Source organism: Scylla paramamosain, chromosome 45 (genome assembly GCF_035594125.1).
Source record: "Scylla paramamosain isolate STU-SP2022 chromosome 45, ASM3559412v1, whole genome shotgun sequence".
Taxonomy (NCBI): domain Eukaryota; kingdom Metazoa; phylum Arthropoda; class Malacostraca; order Decapoda; family Portunidae; genus Scylla; species Scylla paramamosain.
In genome coordinates this window covers 6,847,560-6,871,500 of record NC_087195.1, presented here as the reverse complement: position 1 = coordinate 6,871,500, position 23,941 = coordinate 6,847,560, and the positions used below count along the sequence as shown (strand labels likewise).

The 23,941-nt window shown below is 41.8% G+C and overlaps 2 protein-coding genes across 2 annotated transcripts in view; one reads left to right on the top strand and one right to left on the bottom strand.

Moving 5' to 3' along the window:
• Positions 1-16,500, top strand: part of LOC135094302 (protein still life, isoform SIF type 1-like) — a 133,189-nt gene extending 116,689 nt beyond the window's left edge. The window contains 6 exon segments of the mRNA XM_063994297.1: positions 398-564; positions 1,695-1,928; positions 2,254-2,415; positions 14,501-14,575; positions 14,670-15,396; positions 16,001-16,500. Coding sequence (XP_063850367.1) covers positions 398-564; positions 1,695-1,928; positions 2,254-2,415; positions 14,501-14,575; positions 14,670-15,391 — 1,360 coding nt within the window. The 3' untranslated portion in view covers positions 15,392-15,396; positions 16,001-16,500.
• On the bottom strand, positions 15,483-23,653 carry LOC135094510 (acetyl-CoA acetyltransferase, mitochondrial-like). The gene is made up of 13 exons (XM_063994667.1): positions 23,597-23,653; positions 23,292-23,374; positions 22,997-23,093; positions 22,754-22,861; positions 21,962-22,117; positions 21,247-21,361; positions 20,383-20,558; positions 19,723-19,911; positions 19,250-19,407; positions 18,581-18,697; positions 17,612-17,696; positions 17,058-17,239; positions 15,483-15,776 (listed from the first exon to the last, which is right to left on the bottom strand). The coding sequence occupies exons 1-13, from the start codon at positions 23,627-23,629 to the stop codon at positions 15,752-15,754; spliced, it is 1,524 nt and encodes a 507-aa protein (XP_063850737.1). The 5' UTR covers positions 23,630-23,653; the 3' UTR covers positions 15,483-15,751.
• Between the last annotated feature and the right edge of the window lie 288 nt (positions 23,654-23,941).

Sequence of the window (23,941 nt, the reverse complement as noted above, 5' to 3'; positions counted from 1 at the left end):
TATTTTGATGTCCTCTTCCTCCTCCTCTTCCTTCCAATTCGTCCTCCTCCTCCTCCTTGCGAAGAAAAAAATAAGAAACCGTGCAAGAAAACACCAACTCATCCATACAAGCGCAAAAAGAAAAAAAAAACAGAAAACGGAAACAAAAAACCGCACGCTCGAAAAAAGTATAAACGCCATGACTACACGTGCCTTTCTTTTACCCAGGGTTTGTGATCCTTATACTTTAACCTAACCACTTGAAGAAACACCCTAAAAAAACACTAATAAACCCCCAAAAAACTAAAAAACAATCATTCCTCCCTTACAAAACGAAAAATAACTACAACTACTACTACTACTACTACTACTACTACTACTACTACTACTACTACTACTACTACTACTACAACTACAGAGGCCATCAGTCGGCAACCCTGCAAAGACACTCGGCTGGCAATATAGATTATGACAATTTGGAAACTTATGATAACGTGCCAGACTCCCAACACGAGTACCATCACCAACCTCACCAGACCAACAACAACTTGAGAACCAGAAGCAAGACTGTCTCTGATGCTATGGGTGAGTGAGAGGGAGAGATGGAGGAGGAGGAAGAGGAGGAGGTGATAAAAGAGATGTTCATGTTTGTGTTAGATTTTGTTAATGGTTCTTTGGTGGAGGAAGAAGTGGAGGAGGTGGAGAGATTTTCATGATGGTGGAGGAGGAGAAGGTGAACTTTTTTGATGGTAATGATAGTGGAGGTGGTGGTTTTTGTGGTGATGACAAGAGATAGTGATAGTGGAGAAGAGGAAGTGGAGTTTTTTGGTGGTGGTGATAGTGGAGGTGGCATTTGTGGTGATGACGAGAGATGGTGATGGTGGTGGTTAGGGTATTGGTGATGTTTGTGATGGTGGTGACAGGCAGGCAGTGTAATTTGTGTGGCGACAGAAGAGGGGATGGTGTATTTGGTGATGAGGTGATGGTGGTGATGGTGGTGACACAGATGGGGATGGTGGTAAAGGTGGTGATGGTGTCTTTGGTGGCGACAGAGGAGGTGGTAGTGATGGTGGTGGTGGTGATGAAAGATGTGGTGTAGATGGTAATGTTTGGAAAAAAAAACTAGGTTTTTAATGTTTTTTTTATTGTTTTTCATTCAAATTTTCATTATATTAGAATAAAAATATTGAAAAGAAATACAAACTTTTATACATATTTTCTAGTTAATTTTGATACGGATAAGTTTTTTTTATATATATATATAATGGAAAGTATAGCTTGTATTTTCATTTATTTTATTATTATTATTATTATTTTTTTTTTTTTCAAATTGAATTATTAAGGGAAAAAATTGTTGGATCATTTTTTTCCCTCTCTCAAGAAATATCTAAGTTTATTTCAGAGTTTGAGAAGAAAGAAAAAGAGAAATTAATAAATAAAAGGAGAATAGCAATACTAATTTAATCTTTTTTTCCTCCTTACTTCTCTCATTCTATTCTCCTCCTCCTCCTCCTCCTCCTCCTCCTCCTCCTCCTCCTCCTCCTCCTCCTCCTCCTATCTCCATCCCCTTTCCTCCTCTTCTCAACAATTCCCTTTCCTCTAACACTCACAACCTTTAACATTGCTCCATCTTTCCTCCATTCTTTACCTCCCACCCCCCCTCCTTCACCACCTCTCCCCTCACTGCTCCACCTCCTCCACCCCTCCACACACAGACGAGCTCAGTGACTCCACCACCAAGAGTGACGGAGGGAAGGAGGAGGCAGGCACAAGGTCGGAGGGAGAGGACGAGGTGATGGAGACCAAGAAGAAAGCCACGCTGGGCCGCACTCCCAACCACCTCTCCCTCTCCACCACCTCCACTCTCTCCACGGGCTCCACCGGCTCCATGGCCAAGCTTATCCAGGCATCCAATCAACCATCGCAGTACCAACCCACACGTACCCTAGGTGAGAGAGAGTGATAGAGTGAATGAACAAGGTCTGATAGTGTGTGTGTGTGTGAGAGAGAGAGAGAGAGAGAGAGAGAGAGAGAGAGAGAGAGAGAGAGAGAGAGAGAGAGAGAGAGAGATCCTTTTAGTTATAGATAAAACCCCCTTAAATTCTCAAAAACATCCTTAAACTGAAAAAAATACCTATAATGCCATTAAATGATAAAAAAAAATTATTATAAACCAGCCAAAACACCCCAAACACCCCACAGCACCCCTTACACTTCACATAACTACCTGAAACGCAGCCCTTTTTAGACCCTAAAACCTACACTTCATTCCAGGCTCTCCCGTGTGGAAACCAAGGGACGTGTTTGCGTCTGGCGGCGGGGGTGGGGGCAGCGGCCAGTCCCAGACCCTGCCGCGGCCTGGGAAGAGTGGGGGGGGACGGGAGGACCACTTCTTGGTGTATGAGGAATATGGTGGCAACATTTACACCAGCAGCAGTAAGAAGGACATGGGTTCCACTAAGACTTTGCATTGTTGAAACAGTGACTCCCCCCGCCACCTTCTCTCTCCCTGCTACTACTCCTCTGACTCTAACTCTCCGACTCCTCCCTCGTCTCCCGGCTCCTCCCCCTCCCCGCCTCTCCTCATCTCCATCCTCACCACTCCGCCTGTCACTCCCTCTAGTGATTTTGATTATGCCACTGATGATGAGGAATTTACTACTACTACTGCTACTACTACTATTGCTACTACTACTACTACTACTGCTGATAGTTTTGATTCAATGCAGTGTGCTGTTGTTGTTGTTGAAGTTAATAGTGACACTAACACATGTACTACTACTACTACTACTACTACTACTGCCACTACTGGTGTTGCTACTACCACCACCACTACCACCACTACTACTACTACTACTACAGACACAGATACTGAGCAGACTACCACTACAACAACTACTACTGCCACCATTTCAACATTACCAACCATTTCTATCTCTGCTGACTCTTCCACTTATGTTTCTTCTCCCAGCCCCCCAAACTCCCCTTCCAGCCTTCCTAATTCCCCTACCAGCCCCCCTGCCTCCCCTTCCAGCCTTTCACTACCCTCCTCCAGCCCTCCAGTCTCTCCTAACACACTATCTGAAACTATAACCTTCCCTTTAACTGCTGATTCCGACACCGACACATCTGACCTCGCCACCAGTGCATCTATAACTGTCATTGACATCTCCAGACCCACTGACACCCCACCTGCCACTCCTGACATCCCTGCTGACATCATATCTGCCCCTAGCACCCTCCTAACACTATCGTACGCTTCTACTGCTAGTAACTCGACTGCTACTTATGTGGATACCTACTTTCCCACCACTTCTCTACCACTACCATCACTAACACCACTACTGCTGCTACTACCACCACTTGCTTTACTGTTAGCCCCCTTAACACTGCTGCCACTCTCCCTCACACTCCTAACTTTGCTGTTAGTGTTGCTCCTGCTGCTGCTACTCCCTCTTACACCACTCTCACTGCTCCTGACTCCAGTGGCTCTCATCCAGGTGACACTCAAATTGTTGCTGTTGAGATTAACTTTGCTTCCCATGTCGCTAACTCTTCTTGTGCTCCTCCTCATGCCCCTGACTCTTCTCCCTGTGTCTCTAACCTTCCTAACTTTTATGCTGGGTCTGCTCATTGTCTCTCTCACCCCCCTAACCCCTGTGACACTGTTCCTAATACTTCTTATACTGCTACCACTACTACTGCTGCTGTTTGTCCCCCTCACCCTGCTGCCTCCTGCTCTAACTCCTGCCACTGCTGCCACTGATGCTGCTGCAACTACTACTGCTACTACCACGACTACTACTACTACTACGACTACTACTACTACAAAAATGCACTGATGGCTGTTTTAATACATACATACATACACACAGACACACAGTAGCAACACCAGTTTTTTTACTAACTGTGTGTAAACCTTGGCATGTACACACAGACATACACACACACACACACACACACATAAATACACACGCACAGTCAGATTTGTGTGTGTATGTGTGTGTGTGTGTGTGCGTGCGTGTGTGTGTAGTTTGGGGTGTACATGTAGTGTATGTGTACTAGTGGACATGTAGACTAACAAAACGCGCACGTGAATTTAAACGTACATGCAATGCGGGGGAAACTAAACAATTTATAAAGAAATACTTGAATGGACTTTAAATGCACATGATGTAGACTTTTGAAAACGTACATGGGTGACGTGGACATGCATACATACACATGCACACACGCTTACACACAAACACATTCACACAGCCAGAAATGCACAAATGACTATTGTACATGTGTTTAAGGCTGTGTGCATGCGTGTGTGCATGTGTGTATGTATGTGTGTGTATACATGAAGTGGAATGATGTATATTCTTTTCTACATGACTGTAATGAATGAATATTGTAGAGGAGTGGAAGTTATACAATCATACAGTCACTAATACAATCACACAGTCACTCCACTTAACTGTATGACTGGTGGAGTGACTAATACACTCATTCAGTCACTCTAATACAGTCATTCAGTCACTCCACTTAACTGTATGACTGGTGGAGTGATTAATACACTCATTCCACTTACTGTATCGTGTCTGGAATGGAAGGGAAGGTTTGTACAGTCATTCCACTTAACTGTACAAGAAGTGGAATGAAGTTAGGAATGGAAGAGAAGCTAGAATTGTACACTCATTCCACTTGACTCTATATGAAGTGGAATGAACTAGTTAGAAGTGGAAGGGAATAATTGTACTGTCATTCCACTTAACTTTACAATAAGTGGAATGAACAAGTTAGTTGGAAATGAAGGGAAAATATGTACAGTCATTCCACTAAAAATGTACAAGTGGAATGAATGAAAAGTTACCCACATTTATTCCACAAGTTCATTCCACAAACCCAACTGAACCGAACAGTGACAAGAGGAATGAGTGGAGTGAAGGACCTGCAAACCACACTCCACTCTCACTCCACTCTCCACTTAGCCAGGCATTCATTCCTCATCCTTGCATTCAGGGGAGAGAGTGAGTGGCATGACTAATGAGTGATGAATAATAAGTGAGTGAATGAAAAAAAACAACTTTGAATCTATATACTGTTGCAAGAGATAATCATGAATAATAAATAATAATAATAATAATCATCACCATTATCTTGTTGAGAGAAATGAATAATGAATACATAAACTCTTCAAAAAACTCCCAATGAATTAGAAAAAAAAATGATGCTGGAATTGAAGAAAAAAGGAGAGAGAGAGAGAGAGAGAGAGAGAGAGAGAGAGAGAGAGAGAGAGAGAGAGAGAGAGAAGGAAAAATTAAAGGATGAGTGTGAAGGAAGGTCAGGTCAAGTTAGGTTGATTAGTGAAATTTTTGACCTGGCTGCCATTCGGGTATTAATATTCTCAATTCTGGAGTAAAAACAACAAAAAAACAAAAGCAACTTGCGTTAACTCATCATTAGGTCAAGTTAGATTAATGTAGTGAATTTTTTGACCCGGCTACCATTCAAAAAAGTTTTAAAAGACTAAAGGAGTGAATTAGGAGGTCAGATTAAGTCAGGTTAGGTCAGGCTGTCTAAACATAGAGGTCAAAAAAACATAAATTTTCCTGCTCTGGTTAAAAAGAACAAAAAAGGCAAAAACAAAGACCAAAGGAAGTGTAATTTGTTTGAGTCAGGTCACGTTAGAACAAGGTAGGTCACAATGGATTGACCTGACAAGAAAACTGACCTGGATAACATTAAAAAAAAACAGCTCCAGTCAGAAAAATGTACCTTAGAACAAGTTAATTATTTAGCAAGCCAGGTCAAGCAAGGTCAGGTTAGGTCACTGAGATAGAGACCATCATTTCTCCAATTCTGGTCAAAAACAAACAAGACAAAAAAAAAAGGTGAGAATGAGTGAATGAATTGATAAGCCAGGTCAGATGAGGTCAGATTTAGGCCACCAAGTCAACCAGGTGAGGTGAAAGCATCAGTTTTTCCAGTTCTCGGGAGTGTTTCCATCATACCATTGCAATACTGGTAATGTAGAATGTAGGTTTTGTGTTGTCCTTTTAAATCTAGGTAGATATTAGCAAAGGCAGGAAGTCAGTCAGTCAGTCAGTCAGTCAGTCGGTGAGTCAGTCAGTGAGTTAGTTTGTGCGTCAGTCAGTCAGTCAGTTGGTTAGGGTCACCTTACTTTACTGGGTTACTGAGAGAGAGAGAGAGAGAGAGAGAGAGAGAGAGAGAGAGAGAGAGAGAGAGAGAGAGAGAGAGAAAGAAAGAAAGAAAGGTTATTTTTTGAGTGTTGAAATTATTGAGGAAAAGAAATTAAATGAAAGGAAAGGAAAGGGTTAGAGGAAGTGTGAGTTTTGAAAGATTGAGAAAAGAAAGAATAAAGGAGATGATGATGAAGGAAAGGGTAGAAGATGAAGAATAGAAAAAAAAGAAAAATAATGAAAATAATGAACAATGAAAAATGCAAATTATACAACAATGAAGGAAAAGAAAAAAATACTGCAGATAATTGATAAAAAGGGAAGAAAAAAGAAAAAAACACACATTACCAAACAAAGATGAAGAAAATAAAAAATAAGAAAATTGTTAAATTGTTTGTGTGTGCGTGTTTGTTTGTTATTGAAGAAAGCGGAGACTGGATAGATTATGAGTGGCTATTTAGCACAGTTGAAGAAGTGGATGGCAAGTGGATGGATAGAAGGAATAGTGGATTGGACTCTCAAACAAGTGGAATAGAAAAGCGGAAGGAATTGAAACTAAAAAACTTGAAAAAAAAAAGAAAGAGATAAAAACTAGAAATTATAAAAAGTGGAGTGATTTTAATAAGTGGAAACCCAGTGGAGTATAGGTGGAACCCTCTGGTGGAGTGATGACTTAGTGGAATGAAACCAGTATTATAAAGAAATAAGATAGAGTGAGAGAAAGAGAGAGAGAGAGAGAGAGAGAGAGAGAGAGAGAGAGAGAGAGAGAGAGAGAGAGAGAGAGAGAGAGAGAGAGAGGTGTTTTCAATGCGTGATTTGAAAGGATGTTTTTATACGAAGAACGAAGTGACGAGGTGAAAATGAGATGTCATGTTACCATTGTTGATTGCCCAGGTGAGAGCAGGTGCCATTACTACCACCACCACCACCACCACCACCACCAATACTTCTACTACTACTGTTATTGTTAGTATATTACATAGGACACTGGTTACACTACTACTACTACTACTACTACTACTATTACTACATTTAAAACATTATATACAAGACATATTACACTGTCACTTTGTCTACTACTACTGCTACTACTACTACTACTACTACTGCTACTACTACTACTACTACTACTACTACTACTACTACTACTACTACTACTACTACTACTACTACTACTACTACTACTACTAGACTTAAGACATCACATCCAACTCTTACCACTACTGCTATGATACTACTACTACTACTACTACTACTACTACTACTACTACTACTACTACTACTACTACTACCACCACCACCACTATCACCACCACCACTATAACACATACACACACACAATTTGAATCACTGCCACCACCACCACCACCATCACCACTACACAAAAAATTTAAACCCCTCCTAACACCTGTAATTACCAGACGAGCTCACTAATAAGTGTGGCATCTGCTCTCGGGCTTTCCCCCCCACCAGGACCCCCCAACCCCCAGTTCCCCCTCTCCTCTCCCCTCAAATCCTCAAATGTCACTTGGAAATACTAGTAATAATAATAATAATAAAAAATAATAAAAATAACTAAAATAATGTCTTTTGAAGGTTTATATTATATTTTTTGCGCGCGCGTGTCGAGTGTTACATATAAATAAATAATAAAAAAATAATAAGATAAATAAAATAGGTGATATACGTAGGTGGTGAAATGAAAAAAAAAGAAAAGAATAAAAAAAGAAATTATCCATTATAAATAAAGTATATACATACATACGTACATACATACATACATACATAAATATATATATATATATATATATATATATATATATATATATATATATATATATATATATATATATATATATATATATATATATATATATATATATATATATATATATATAATTATTATCGCTGCTATGCTAGTCTCTTCTCTCTCTATTCTCAATTTTAAGACAATTTTTCCTTTACCCCCTTGAAATGTTAAAAATGCATAAAAAAAGTGAAAGAAAACGGGAAAACTTGTAATTATAACCAATTTATTGCACTGGAATGTTGTTATTATTATTATTATTATTATTATTATTATTATTATTATTATTATTATTATTATTACTACTACAACTATTGCTGCTATTATTATTGTCTATTTTGCAATTGTTTGCTACTATTTTGTTATTTATGTTTATTTCTCTGTTATTCTTGTTATTATTATTGTTATCTTGGTTTTGTTATCTATTTCTCATTCCTTATCATCATTATTATCATTGTTATTTAATTTTTCAACCATCTATCTTTCAATTTCATCTCTATTATCATTATTTTATTTATTGTCATATTCATCCATTCCATTTATCACTTCATTTATTCATATATTTATCCAACTTAGTCATTCCATTTATCCAGTTATCTTTTTTCTTATCCATTTCACGTATTTATCCATTCATTCCATCCATCCCCTTTCATTCCTTAATTTGTTATTCATTTGTATCACATCTCCAGTCAGTCAGTCAGTCAGTCAGTCAGTCAGTCAGTCAGTCATTCAATCAGTCAGCCACCCAGCCACCCATTCAATTCATAATATTTTCTCTTTTGTCTATAAGTTCCAATTATTATTATTTTTTTTTTTTCCCCTCTCTACATTTCACCACAAGTTTGTTAATAAGTCTCACAGTTACAATCAAGTTAAAATTCTGTTTCTGTTTATGCATTCAAATTGTAAGGTTATTAATCTCCTGTCCATAATATTTCATCTCTTTCGGCATTCAAGTTAAAATCTTACCTCCGTTTTGCATATACAAGTTATAAGTTTGTCTGTTTGTGTTCACGATCAAGTTAAGATATTGTCTCCCTCTGTCCCTGTATTCATTATAAGTTAACCTCTTTTGTCTCTTCATACTGGTCTGTTAAGTCTCTCACATTCACATTAAAATATTGTCTCTGTTTGTGTATTCAGGTTTTAAGTCTGTCAATCTCTCCTCTAATATTTTATCTATCTTTCCTTGCAGTCATGGTGAAGTATTGTCTCTCTCTCTTCTTGTATTCAGACAATGTCAATTTTTGTCTAATATTTTATCTGTCTCTCCTCGCATTGCAGTTAAAGTATTGTCTCTCAGTTCGTGCATTCAAATGATATCAGTTTTCATCTAATTTTATCTGTCTCTCCTCACATTCTCATTAAAGTGTTGTCTCTCTCAGTTTGTGTATTCAAATGGTCAGTTTTCATCTAATTTTATCAGTCTCCTCACATTTTCATTAAAGTGTTGTCTCTCTCACTTCAAGTATTCAAAATGATGTCAGTTTTTGCCTAATATTTTGCCTGTCTCTCACATTCAAGTCTCTCCCTGAAGAAAGTGTTATTCAATGTTTCATCTCTCTATAGTTGTCAAAAAAAAAAAAAAAAAACAATATTTAACCAGTGCCAAAAAGGAAACAAGAGAAATAATAATAATAATAATAATAATAATAATAATAATAATAATAATAATAATAGTAATACAAGTTTGCTATTACCTACATAGTCTCGCATTCCTTATTATTATTATTACCTCCACCATTCATTCATCCATAGGCTTCTTATTCAACATATTATACATAGTGCAAGTCAAACTATTGTAAAAAAAAGTTAAAAATCTATAAAAAAATAATCTTAACCTAACCGTTTTTTCCGAATGTTTTTGTGTTAACTGGCTTCAAATTTGTAACCTCCCTGCTTTAGTCCTCCTCCTCCTCTTCCTCCTGGCACCTCCGATAATGGGTCAGGGTAGGTTAGGAGAGGTATGTTTCCTCCTCCTCCTCCTCCTCCTCCTCCTCCTCCTCCTCCTCCTCCTCCTCCTCCTCCTCCTCCTCCTCCCTTAGCTCCCATAAACCATGTCTGTGCTCAAAATTGTACTGTTTTTTAGAAGTGTGAGTGAGAGTGAGAGTGAGAGTAATTTGAAATAGTTCCTAAGGTTTTTTGGAAAATTATCTTGCTTGTTTATATAATTATAGTGCCACTCTGCTGCCGCCGCTGCCAAAAGTAATAATAATAATGATAATGATAATAAAAACGGTATTAATAATTTTTGCATGAAGCTTCCTCCTCCTCCTCCTCCTCCTCCTCCTTAGAGAAGAAAAATAATTATGGTGCTGAATGTTTGGGAAATAATAATGATGAAAAGTTTAGCTGCATGATTGAAAAGTAAAAAAAAAAAAAAAAATAGTTAAACAGAAGAGGTGCAAACTATCCCCTTAATGAATGCCCCCTCCTTTCCCCCACCCCCGCCACGCCACCCTCTCGCCCCCCCCCCACACGCCTCCCGCTGTCTTATAAATGCGCCCCCCTCGATAAAAACATGCTCCCCAGCAAAATATTCCCACTTTTAGTCTTGTGATGTTTTGATTGCTTAAAAATATACGAAAATATAAAAATATGGAGTTATGATGGTTTTCATTACGTATGTACATACATACATGTGCGTGTGTGTGTACGGTTTTCTGTGTGCGTGTGGCGGTGTACATGTGTGTTTTCTGCAGACTTGTTTATGTACACATATGCTCTTCTCCCCCATTCCCTAAAAGATACGTACACACTATAGGTAATATAAATGTACGTACAGTAATGTCCAGTAATGATGCGAAGAAGTACGAAACTTTTGGATCTGAGCGTTATTATGATGATGATGATGATACAAGGAACATTATATGCAGTCCCTCCCTTTTTCCCTCAAAAATAAGTAAAAGTGTGTGTACGATGATGTTCGTCAAGAAGTACGAAAGTTTTTTGAACCCCCGCGTTATAGTAATAATAAAAAAGGTATATACGGGAATACTCTTCTTTTACATAAATATAATTTCCATGACTGTTATAGTTTGCTGTTCGCTGTTATGACTCCAGAAATTAGTGAATATTTGCTGCGAATTAAACAAAAAATTACAAAAAAAAAATAGGATTATTTGTTTAGATCAGGTTAGGTCAAGTTATCTAACCTAACCTAACCCAGCATTCCATTCATCTAACCAACCTAACTTGATTTAACTTTTTTTCTGCAGTGAAGTAAGATCAATATATCTGACCTAACCAAGCTCATGTTGGGTCAAGGTTAGGCCAGATCAGGTCAGGTTACCCAACCTAACTTAACCTATCACATCCTAACTTAACCAAACTTATTTTAGGGTCAGTTTAGGTTAGGTTATTGTAATGACCTGACCTAACCTAACCATACGCATTTTAGATCAAGTTAGGCCAGACTAGATTAGCATAACTTAACCTGACCTCACCTGCAAAGAACTGGCGGGTCTTGCAATCAAATAATAATAAAAAAAATCGTGGTTTGCTTTGAAATTCCGCTTACAAGTAGTTGAAGTGAGCAGCTGGTCATGTTTTTGTGTAAGTAATAAGTAAGTTTTAAGTGATATCTACTCTTCTACTCCCTCCCCCCCTCGCCGCCGCCACACCCTGTTAGTCACCACCCACATCCCTTCCTTTCCTGTCTCGCTTCTCGCTAACTATTCTCTCCGCAATCTTCATATTTTTGTATCAAACTTGCGAAATTTGAAAAAAAAGATGATGACAATGATAATAATCCCTTAGGCCGAATATTTAATGACCCCTCGTGTGTTAGGCAACTGTTGAATAATGATAATGACTAATAATGATGATAATGATGATTTATACATATACTGGTTTCGTTTGGCCCTTGTAGTGATTGACACGCTGATGAAACATAATAATAATAATAATAATAATAATAATAATAATAATATGATAATTGCCGTAGTTCATTAAGCCTGAATCATTTCTACACGTCGACTCGGAAATGTAATTAGATAAATAATTATTTCTCCAGAGGGGGACGGGGGTGGCGATGGGGGGGGGGGCGAGGCAGGGAGGCTGTGTGCGTGTGTGCGTGCTAATGGTGATGTGTACGTGAGTGACACATGCCAAAGAGAGAGGGAGAGGGGGATAGGGTTGTTTGTGTATGCGTGAGTGTGTGCGCATATGTGTGTGTGTCGCACCTTTCCTCTCCAGCTCCTTCTGCGTTCTCTCCCTCCCTGCCTCCCTCTCTCAGCTCTCTCCCTCCCTCTTCCAGCTCTCCCTCCTTCTCCCCGCCCCGCCGTGCATAGGGAGCCGTACATAGCCAGTCGTTGTTAACCTCTCGATGCGTGTCTCGTATAACAACAAGTGTGTACATTTCTTTGTGTGTTGTTTAGACGTTGTCTGCGCGCGCCGCCGCCGCCGCCGCCGCCGCGCCGCCATCCGAGGCGTGCGCGCGCTGCGGGTTCCTCCCTGTCCTTCACAATGGCTCAATTTCATACGGTAGAGACATCGAATAGCGCTCTAGTTTTTTCCCGGCCCGGGGAGTCTCACCCCTACCGACTCCCCCCTCCCACTGCCCCTCTCCCACGCCCTCCTCTCCCCACGTCCCCTCCCTCTCCCCCAGGCCGGCCGTTGCATCACCGCCAGTATTATTAACCTGTAATGGGCGAGGCCAGCACGTGGCGCCCCCTTCCCCTCTGTCCAACGCCCCTCCTGACCCCCACTGCCCACCCCTCTCTGTGTGCTTGACCCCCTCCTCCCCCTACGGAAGTGTTGGCACCCCTCCTCTCTCCCCTCAATAGATCTTAGGTGTACTGGCCCCTCTCCCTCTCCCTCTCCCCTCCCCCAGTTTGAGGCGCTGACATCAAAATTGTTGACTCTAGAAATGTTATTACAATTTTCTATGGCCCCCCCTCCTCCTCCCCTCCTAAAAATGGCACTGCACCCCCCCTCACTCGCCCCAACGAGGCCCCGGGATGCAGCACCACAAGGGGGGGACGGGGTAAGCTTGCCCCCACATTCCCCTACCAACAATGACCCTCCCTCCCCTCCTTGCTTCTATAACCCATAACTCTTATTTATGACCACCCCCCACCCCCACCCCCCAACCTACAACGGTGGTGGTGGTGGTGGTGGTGAGGTCAGCGAGGCGAGGGCGTGACATGACCGCTGGTGTTAGGTTAGGTCAGGTCACCCCGCCCCTCTTCTTACCTCTCTCTCCCCCCAATACTAGGTCACCCCTCCCCTTCCCTCCCCCCACGTGGCTCAAGCCGACTTAGTGTTTTAAATCTCGGTTCTTTCTCCCGAATTTAAAAAAAAACCGCAGTTAATCTATTAATAGTTTGCTTAATGTCTGATAATAAATAAATAAATAAAAATACTTGAACTTTATAATAAATAGGAAGATGATGAAGAAGAAAAAGAAGAAGAAGAAGAAGAAGAAGAAGAAGAAGCTACATCTCGAAAAGTTTGAGTACTGACGTGAATAATGGAAATAAATATACAATAACAAACAAACATAACAAAAAAAAATGAATAAAATACACTAAAAAAAGGGTTATATTGTATGATAGGAATGTATACATACAGAACTCACCTATGTATTGTGTTGATATCATTAAACTATTTATACAATGCACAGGGTATGTTGTGACTAACCATACTAACACCATCACTATCACTATCACCTGTCACCATCTTCCTCATCATTCACTGTTATACCCCTCACCCAATACTAATACTTACTGTTATCATTATCACCATCACCTGCCTCACTGTCATTATTATTATCACTCATTTTCACCTGTCTTGGTATCATCACCTGACCAATAATACTAACACTATCATCACCATCAGTCACTATAGCACTTCACCTTGACCAAAACACATAATCATCTCACCTGTCTCATTATCACCTGCCACTGTCACCACATGACCAATTCACTGACAACCACCATCACCACTACCACCACTGTATGATATGTATAATGTATAATTGTCTTAAGGTTTATGCTTCATCATGTATATGTATATTCTGTATTATAAGTACAGGTTAATTAAAGAGTATACATTTGAGGTCAGGTATTCATACAGACAGACAGACAATAGGTATTAAAATGTATACTTATGAGATTTATACACTAAATTTAATTGGATATACATATACATGACAATATTAACCTTAATATAAATTACTACTCTATTGTTTCTTCTACTACTACTACTACTACTACTACTAACTGACCAGTAGTGGTTGTTGCTTCAGACTAACCAGGTGAGTAAATTAACTGACTCACAGGTAAGCTTTTAATTAATAATCTCTCACATGTCTTGATAATTTAACACTTGCTGAAAATAAATAATGTTAGAATTTAATTAATTTATTCATTATATTATTTTCAGGGAGAATTAAAAAGAATATTACTGAAGATTTTATTGTTTTAAGTAAATTACATGAAATATATACATATATTGTGTGTATATACATATATTGTGTGCGTGTGTGTGTGTGTGTGTGTGTAATCCATCTTTATTTACACAGATGACAGTGATAGCTGGACTGGACAAGATGATGATGATGATGATGACGATGATAATAATGACTACAGCAGCATAGGTAAGACATACACACAGAATAAAAATGAATAAATAAAAAAATAAACAAACAAAAATAAAAAAAAATCTAACATTATTATTTATCTTCTTTCCAGGGAACAAAACTAAGAGCAAGAGGAGAAGCTGGGGTGTTCCTGCACCTGCCCCCCCTCCCCCCAGCATTCCACCCCCCCGCTCCACCCCTCACCACCACCACCACCCTGACACACCACCCAGGCCCCCTCCACCCTCCCGCAATGGCTCCCATGTCACTGTTATCCACACTAAGGGCTGTCCCTCCTCCACCTCCCATCCACCCCCTTCCTGGCCCTCCTATCCCTCTCCCCTTTATCTCAATGGCCACGCTCCCCCTCCTACACCCCCGCGCACACACACACCCAGGCAACGCACATACACACACACAGACACACACAGAAATGCACACAGGGGTCATAACATACACAGACCACACAGTCAGACGCACACAACAGACACAGCGAGGATACACACGCACAGACCCCACAGTCACATGCACACAGGTACACACAGACGCGCACACACACACGTACATGCACAGAAGGCACACAACCACCACATACCACGGATACACACACATACACACACACGCACTAGAGGAGGGAGAGAGGAGGAGGAAGACCAAGGAGGAGGAGGAGTGGAGATAGGAAGGCTCTGGCCAGGTTTCCCAAATTCTCAAGGGGGTTTTGGAGGGAGGGGGGAGGGGGGGAGAGTCATGGGGAGAGGGGAGCAGAGGGGGGGAGGGGGAGGGCAGGGCATGACTATTGATTCACTATTACAGCAACTGCGAGCACTATCCTGATGAAGGTGAGGTAGTAGTAGTAGTAGTAGTAGTAGTAGTAGTAGTAGTAGTAGTAGTGAAATAGCAATAGTTTGTGTGTTTATTTAGCATGCTCTCTCTCTCTCTCTCTCTCTCTCTCTCTCTCTCTCTGTCCCACAATATGCTGACAAACCCACAGTCACTCACTCACCCACACACTCTTCTTTTCTCTCCTCCTGTTCTCTTCTTGCCTCGCCTAGTTCCTTTTTCTCTCTTCTGATTCCTCCTCCTGTTTCCCTTCTCTCTTCCAATTCCTCATGTTCTTCTCTTCTCTCCTCCTCTTCTTTTCCTGTTTTGCTCCTCTTGTTCCTCTTCTCTCTCCTCCTCTTCTTTTCCTCCTCTTCACTCTTGCCTTCCTTGTTGCAAACTGCAGAGAGAAACATTTATTTAGATTTACAAATATTTACTCTATTATTATTTTCTTTACTATTAATTTTATTCATTATAACTTCTGTAATGTGATATTTGCAAATGGAATAAGTAACAGGCTTTGTAAATTATATATGTGATTACCTAGATATATAACTATTATTGTCAGTTGAAATTATCTGAAAAAATAATTTGTTTCTCTCTCTTTCTCTCTCTTTCCAGGACCAAAGACCACCAACACTGCAGCCTTCGTTGTCCAATCAGCTGCCTTGCTGCCTTGCCTCTCGACCAATCACAGCCATGCTGCCTTGCCTCTCAACCAATCACAGCCAGTCACAGCAAACCCCGTCCCCTCCAAAGCTCAGCCAGCCAATGATGTGCCTCCCAGCCACACTCAGCAGCCAATCAGCAGCAAGAATAACACTCGTCAACCAATCAGAAATGAGATAGACTTTTAAATTTCTGGTTTAATTTTCTCTCTCTCTGTCTCTCTCTCTCTCTCTCTCTCACGACAAAGGTGTACTAATTAACCTGCGCAATTAATTAAGCTTTAATTTACCTGTCCGCACACTTACACTCATACAGACAGACACAGTTCCTCCTTACATTGTCATTTTCTAATATTTTACTGATTATTATTATTATTAATATTATTATTGTTGTTATTATTTACTAAGACTGTGATGTTGAATAATTAATTAAAGTGAAGATAATGAAAAGTATTTGTATTTTATGTATCCTAAAGTGAAGATAATGAAAAGTATTTGTATTTTTGTATCCTAAAGTGAAGATAATGAATAGTATTTATTTTTGTATCTTAGTTACTGCTCATGCTCTCTCTCTCTCTCTCTCTCTCTCTCTCTCCAGACTTGCACAGTACATTTACATACTCCAGTCACTCTCATCACAAATACTCACTATCTTCACTATTATTTCTCTCTCACACATTCACTCTTCCCTTCTCTGTCTCAATCTCTCTCTCCACCTACCCATGTCTTTACCACTACTACTCACTCTCACACTCACTCTGGATTGTATTCTGAAACAGTTCTGTGCCTCACCTCCTCTACTTTCCAAAGGTCTAGTTGAAGTAACACTAGTTTTAAGGGTGATTTATGGTTCTAGTGACAGATTAACAAGATTTCTACATTATTAACAGTAGAAACACTTTTGAAAACCCAGCTAATGATATCTGTGGTCTTGGAAAACAGTTGTGGTGAGAAGGCAAAACATTTTGAGTACTGGACACACACACACACACACACCTTCTCCCTCTCACCTGTGCCACTCCTCAATCTTCAATGCCAGCAGGTCTGGGTCGGCCCTGTGCTTCATGAGGTACTTCCCCTCAAGGAAGAACACAGGAATCTCAGTGCCGTACAGTGCCAGCCACCTCTCGTTGCCCGGTTCCTCGATGTCCACAGTCTCCAGCTGGAATCGTGCCCTCAGCGGTGCCAGGACCTATGGGTGGAGGAAAGGGTGTGTGTGTGTGTGTGTGTGTGTGTGTGTGTGTGTTTCTACATTTACACAGATGGGAGGCTGGGAGAGGTTGGAGGAATAATGGGTGAAGACAGGAAGGAGTCAGTAAGGTTGGAAGGCTGGAAGAAAGCAGATGTGTGGGTGAGGGAGGCTGAAGATGGCTGGAGGAGACAGAGTGGATGTGGGAGACTGGAAGGAGGATGAATAGGAATAGGGAGTGGAAGGATAGTGGAGAAAGTGAAACTGGCACTCTCACAACACATAACTGACTCTCCCCCAACAAACATCTCACTCACTCAACACACAGTTGGCACTCTCACTCAAAGCAAGATCAGAGTGGCACTCGGCACTCACCTCCAGGGCCACATCACACAGGGGGCAGGGTTCCTTGGTGAACAGGGTGAGTGTTGGCACTTCCTTGACACTCCTCGGGTGGGCTCTGGCAGAGAGAGAGAGAGAGAGAGAGAGAGAGAGAGAGACTTCTATTCACTACAATCCCATTAAGCAAATCATTGAATGCACATACACAAAGATAAACATGAAATAATAGAGAAGAATGATAAAGAAGAAATAGAACAAGTAATAAACAAAATAAGAAAAAGAATAATGTAAACAACAATAAATGGAAGAAAAGAATACTAATAAACAAGAAAAGAAAAAAAGTATAAAAGTTAAGAATTATCCCAAAAGAGGTGAAATTCAAACTATACCTTTTTAAATAAACAGTAAAAGTAATACTAAATAAAAGGGAAAGGAAAAAAAGAGAGAAGAAACAAAAAAGGTGCAAAAAAGTAAGAATTATCCCCCAAGAAAGGTGAATAAAATGTGCCTTTGAGAAAATACAACTTTTATTAATCTACATAATAATACAAGTCATACAAATGAGATGAATTAGTAGCTACACCTTTAGTACACCTTTAGTACATACAAGTAATGCCACTACACCTGCTACAGCTAATAGTCTCACTCTCATTAACCTCTTTACGACACTGTAGCAAGGTGACAATGAATACTTTTGTTGCACTCTGTACCTAACTGACTGGCCGATTGGCTGACTGACTGATGGATGGCGTAAGTAATGTAAGTCATGAATATTTAGTAATTCTTGTCTGTAAGTGTGTATGCATTGGGAAGATTATCTACTGAATTGTACTACACACAAACACACACACACACACATACACACTCCCACAACAGACAGACAGTCACAGCATTTGCAGAAGTGTCTGTGTGCCTTCTATAATCTCTCTCTATCTCACACAGACACACATACTCCTCTCTCTCTCTCTCTCTCTCTCTCTCCAGACACTCCCATGGACTCACAGCCTCTCTATCATGATGGCGGATGCTCCCCCTCCCCCGTTGCAGATGGAAGCCACCCCCTTCTGGCCAGGCTTAAGGGAATGGGCCAGGTGTGCCACAATGCGTGTCCCAGACATGCTGTAGGGGGAAGAGGTGTGTCAGTGCCTGTGAGGGAGAACCGGGTGGGGGGGGGAAGGCAAGAAAAAGCTGGAGAAAGGATGAGAGAGATACACTATGGGGGAAGGACAGATTAAAATAGGGAAGGATGATAGAATGTTGAAGGAAAATAATGATGGTACAGAAGGCTGGAGGAAGGGCGAAGATGGCTGGGGAAGGTTAGGGAAGGCTGAGGAAGGCTGTGGGAAGGTCAAAGAAGGCTGGCAAAGGCTGAGGAAGGCTGAGGAAGACTGGGGGAATAGATAAGTACAAAGAATGGTTATTGAGGGTAAGGAAAGCTGGAGAAGGCTGAGGAAGCCTTGAAGAAACTCTAATGTGAAAAAACTACAGAAAAAACACTTAAGAGTAAGAACTTCAATTGATAAACAAAACAAACAAACAAACAAAAATAAATAAATAAATGAAAAAAAATGGAGCAAAAAAATGTTATGTATTTTCAAATGGAACACACACACGCATACATGCACGCATGCACGCACGCACGCACGCATGCACACACACACCCCTACTGACCCAATAGGATGGCCGAGGGAGACAGCACCGCCATGCACGTTGACCTTGGCCGGGTCGAGGTCACACAGCTTCATGTTGGCCAGCACCACAACACTGAAGGCTTCATTGACCTCCCACAGCGATACATCCTCTGCTCGCACCCCCGTCATCTCCAGCAGCTGTGGGTAGAGGGGTGGGGGGTTAGGTTAGGTGAGGTTGTGTGTGTGTGTGTGTGTGTGTGTGTGTGTGTGTGTGTGTGTGTGTGTGTGTGTGTGTGTGTGTGTGTGTGTGTGTGTGTGTGTGTGTGTGTGTGTGTGTGTGTGTGTGTGTGTGTGTGTGTGTGTGTGTGTGTGTGTGTGTGTGTGTGTGTGTGTGTGTGTGTGTGTACATCCTCACTCCCTTCCACCACACATCTCCCCTCCCTTACTAACACTTTCATCCACCATCCACCTTTACCTCCCCTCCACACCCCTTCCTCTCCCCCACACCCATACCTTAGGTGTAGCAAGGGCAGGAGCGATGGGGAAGTCAATGGGGTCTGTGGCAGCATCGCAGAACCCCATAACTCTAGCCAGGGGGGTGACGCCATGTGCTGCCGCCGCTGTCGCACTCATCAACACACACGCTGCGGCTCCGTCATTCAGTGTTGATGCGTTGCCAGCTGTCACTGTCCCCCCCTCGCGCTGTAGGGGTGTCAGGGGTGATTACAGGGGGTGATGGGGTGATTGGTGGTGATAGGGTGGTGGTGGGGTAGTAATAAGGTGATGATGGGTAGATTGTAGGGTTTATGGGTGGCGATGCGGGGGTGATGGGGTGACAGTACAAAGATTTACATGTTTTATTCCTGTTATCAATTCTTTTATTATTATTTTTATTCTTTTTTATATCTTTTTCTCTCCTTACTTTTTATTCTCTCTCTCTCTCTCTCTCTCTCTCTCTCTCTCTCTCTCTCTCTCTCTCTCTCTCATTCCCTCTCCCACTCACTCACCAATAAAACCACCATTACCAATTCCTTTAAAAAAAAAATTACAAAAATTCCCATTCTTACTAATTCTTTAACCATTTCTACCCATTCCTCTCATCTGCCTCACTCTAACAACCCTCCCTCTCACTCTCTCCCATTCCCTCTCACTCTCTCTCTCTCTCTCTCTTACCTGAAAAACTGTTGCCAACTTTTTAAACTTTTCAAAATTAACTTTTTTATATTCTTCATCTTCCACTACTTTTGTGTCTGGTTTCCCTCTCTTCCCCTTTATCGTCACCTCCACTATCTCCTCCTTCATCGCTCCACTCTTCCACGCCTCTGCTGACCTCCTGTAGCTCTCTAAGGCTGTGGGAGAGAGTGGAGGAGTGAGGGAGGGAAGGGAAAGGGAGAGTAGTAAGGGAGGGAAGAGAAGAGAAGAGAAGAGAAGAGAAGAGAAGAGAAGAGAAGAGAAGAGAAGAGAAGAAAAGAGAAGAGAAGGGAAGGGAAGGGAAGGGAAGAGAAGAGAAGAGAAGAGAAGAGAAGAGAAGAGAGGAGAAGAGAAGAGAAGAGATGAAACAAGAAGAGATGAGGAGGGAGGGAAGGTAGAGAAATAGATGTTTGGGAGGAAGGGAAGAAGAGGAGGAGAGAAGAGGGAAAGGAAGGAACGAGGAAAATGGACGAGAAAGAGTGACAGAAAGAGAATAAGTTTTGATAAGAAAGATAAAGAAAAGAGAGAGAGAGAGAGAGAGAGAGAGAGAGAGAGAGAGAGAGAGAGAGAGAGAGAGAGAGAGAGAGAGAGAGAGAGAGAGAGAGAGAGAGAGAGAGAGAGAGAGAGAGAGAGAGAGAGAGAAATAAAAAAGAAGGAAAAGGGAACTTGAACACAATGAGGAAAGAAAGAACGGAAAGGAAGAAACAAAATAAACTGGAGAAAAAGAAAAAAGGCAAAGAAAACAGAAAAATATGTAAACAAACAAACAAACAAACAAATAAATAAATAAATACACACACACACACACACACACACACACACACACACACACACACACACACACACCATACTCATCCTGCTGGTCACGAGTAATGCCGAGTTTCTTTGCAGTATTCTCTCCACAATTTCCCATGTGAATCTTGTTGTACACATCTGTAAGGCCATCAAACACTATGCCATCCTGTGGGGAAAGGAGGAGGAGGAGGAGGAGGAGGAGGAGGAGGAGGAGGAGGAGGAGGAGTTATCATCATAATCTTTTCACATCTCAATGATCAAAATCAATTTATCACCCTCCCCTTTCCACTTCTGCCTTCACCCCAGCTCTGTCCAGTCACCCCTCCCTTCACCCCATCACTGACATCACTCCTTCAAATGCCCCTTTTCCCATTCCTCCTAAATATTGTTCACCTCTCTCCTATCACCCCAGCATAGTCAGTCACCCCAAACTTTTCTTTCACCTTATACAAACCCAATATTTCACCTATCTCCCATGACCCCATCATCTGAACACCCACCCAGTCACCCCATCACCCCAACACCTGGTCTCCCATCACCACACAAAGAAAAAAACACCCTAGACTTTCCAGCCCTTCAGAAACCTAATTTTTCACCCCTCCCTTCACTCCATCACCCCAATACCCACCCATTCACCCCTCCCAACACCCCAACACCCCTTACAAACCCCATTTCCTACCCTCTCACACCCCAATCACTGATACCACAAGTTTATCCATCCCCCCATCCCCCCCACCAAGTCACCCCCAGTCACCAGGCCACTCACCAGCAGATTCACCCCACCATAAGCCGTGTCACCCCTAGGCATGTAGTAAGGGACCTGACTCATGCTCTCCATCCCTCCAGCCACCATCACGTCCTGGCTGCCACACATGATGGCCTGCGATGCCATCATTAATGACTTCATACCTGACGCGCATACCTGTAATGGTGAGGTGAGGTGAGGTGAGGTGAGGTGAGGTGGGGGGGGGATGAGGTGAGGTGAGGTGGGGTAGGGTGTGGTGGGGTAGGGTGTGGTGGGGTGGGAGTGAGTGGGGTGGGGTGGGGTTAAGTTAGGCTGGGTCAGGTTGGGTTGGGTTAGGTTAAGTTAGGTTGGCTTGGGTTAGGTTAGGTTGGATTGGGTTAGGTTAGGTTAAGTTAGATTAGGTTAGGTTAAGTTAGGTTAGATTAGGTTAGGTTAGGTTGTTAGGTTAGGCTGGGTAGGGTTAGGTTAGGTTAGGTTAGGTTAGGTTAGGTTAGGTTAGGTTGTTAGGTTAGGCTGGGTAGGGTTAGGTTAGGTTAGGTTAGGTTAGGTTAGGTTAGATTAGGTTAGGTTAAGTTAGGTTAGATTAGGTTAGGTTAGGTTGTTAGGTTAGGCTGGGTAGGGTTAGGTTAGGTTAAGTAAAGCTGTATAAATATCAATGGCTTTTTAAAACTCCAATATCTGTTATCAGACAATTTTTAAGCTACTGTATCTTTTTAATCTACAAGTGAATAATTCTTACTACTTATTTCTCCAGGAGAGGATTAAACACACACACACACACACACACACACACACACACACACACACCCATACCTTATTGACAGTGGTGCAGGGCGTGGACTTGTCAAGGCCGGCGAAGAGGGCGACCTGCCTGGTGGGGGCCTGACCTGACCCAGCTGTCACCACGTTGCCCATGTACACCTGAAGAGAGAACAGAGGTCATGTGTGTGTGTGTGTGTGTGTGTGTTTTATTTTTTTCTATTTGTTCATTCATCTCTCTCTCTCTCTCTCTCTCTCTCTCTCTCTCTCTCTCTCTCACAACCATCTCCCTCTCACCTCCTGCACAGCCTTGGGATCCACGCCTGCCCTCTCCACCGCTGCCTTCACCGCCACGGCTCCCAGCTCAGGGGCGCGCAGGGACGCCAGAGAGGACCTGCGGGGGGGGGGCGGGGCACGGGTCACTAGAGTAGGGGGGTAAGAGAGGGGGCTTGTGTCCAGTGTGGGGGCGGGGGGAAATTATCACTAAGGAAGAGAGAGAGAGAGAGAGAGAGAGAGAGAGAGAGAGAGAGAGAGAGAGAGAGAGAGAGAGAGAGAGAGAGAGAGAGAGAGAGAGAGAGAGAGAGTTACGTACCTGAAGGATCCCATGGGCGTCCTGACAGCACTGGCAATCACCACATCCTTGAGGGCGCCCGTGCTGTACCGCCGCGCCCCGCTCTGCACCGCCATTAAACAAATAAATAAAACTATAATTCAAGTCTTCCCTCAGCCGGCTTTTTTTGTGTTCATTTACTTAACCACACTTTTCTCCCACTTCCAAAAGTTATCCAGCATTCACATGAAGTCCATTGATTCCTGAGGGGTTCGTTTATCTCTACATAGAATTTCCTGCATGGACAAAGGCTAGAAGTGTGGAAAAACGGGTAAAAATACGCGTACCTGAGCCTGCTGGATGAACCTCACCGCCGCCATCTTCGAAGCCGTAGGGTAGGATGACGTTTCGCGACTTTTTATTTCTTATTATTGCGTTTTTTGTTTCTGTAGCTTTTTTGTGAGTTATTTTGTATGAAAAGTGTTTTTGCTAATTTTACGGCATGTTTTTTGGTGTTATGGTGATTCATGTAGTTGTTGTTTTACTTTTTACTATTATTACTAATACTATTACTGTTATTGTAAATACTACCACTTTTACTGTATATAAGTGTTTTTAGTAATTTTATAAGTTGTTTGATGGTATTTTGGAGATTCTTGCACCAGTGGTTTTAATTTCTACTATTATTACTA

Excerpts from the sequence above, each read along its gene's own strand:
- LOC135094510 (XM_063994667.1), bottom strand. The coding sequence starts at position 23,629 with ATGGCGGCGGTGAGGTTCATCCAGCAGGCTCAG. Across the intron at positions 22,862-22,996 it reads ATCCCAAGGCTGTGCAGGAG|GTGTACATGGGCAACGTGGT; the intron begins GTGAGAGGGAGA and ends TTCTCTCTTCAG. Across the intron at positions 19,912-20,382 it reads AGTTGGCAACAGTTTTTCAG|CGCGAGGGGGGGACAGTGAC; the intron begins GTAAGAGAGAGA and ends ACACCCCTACAG.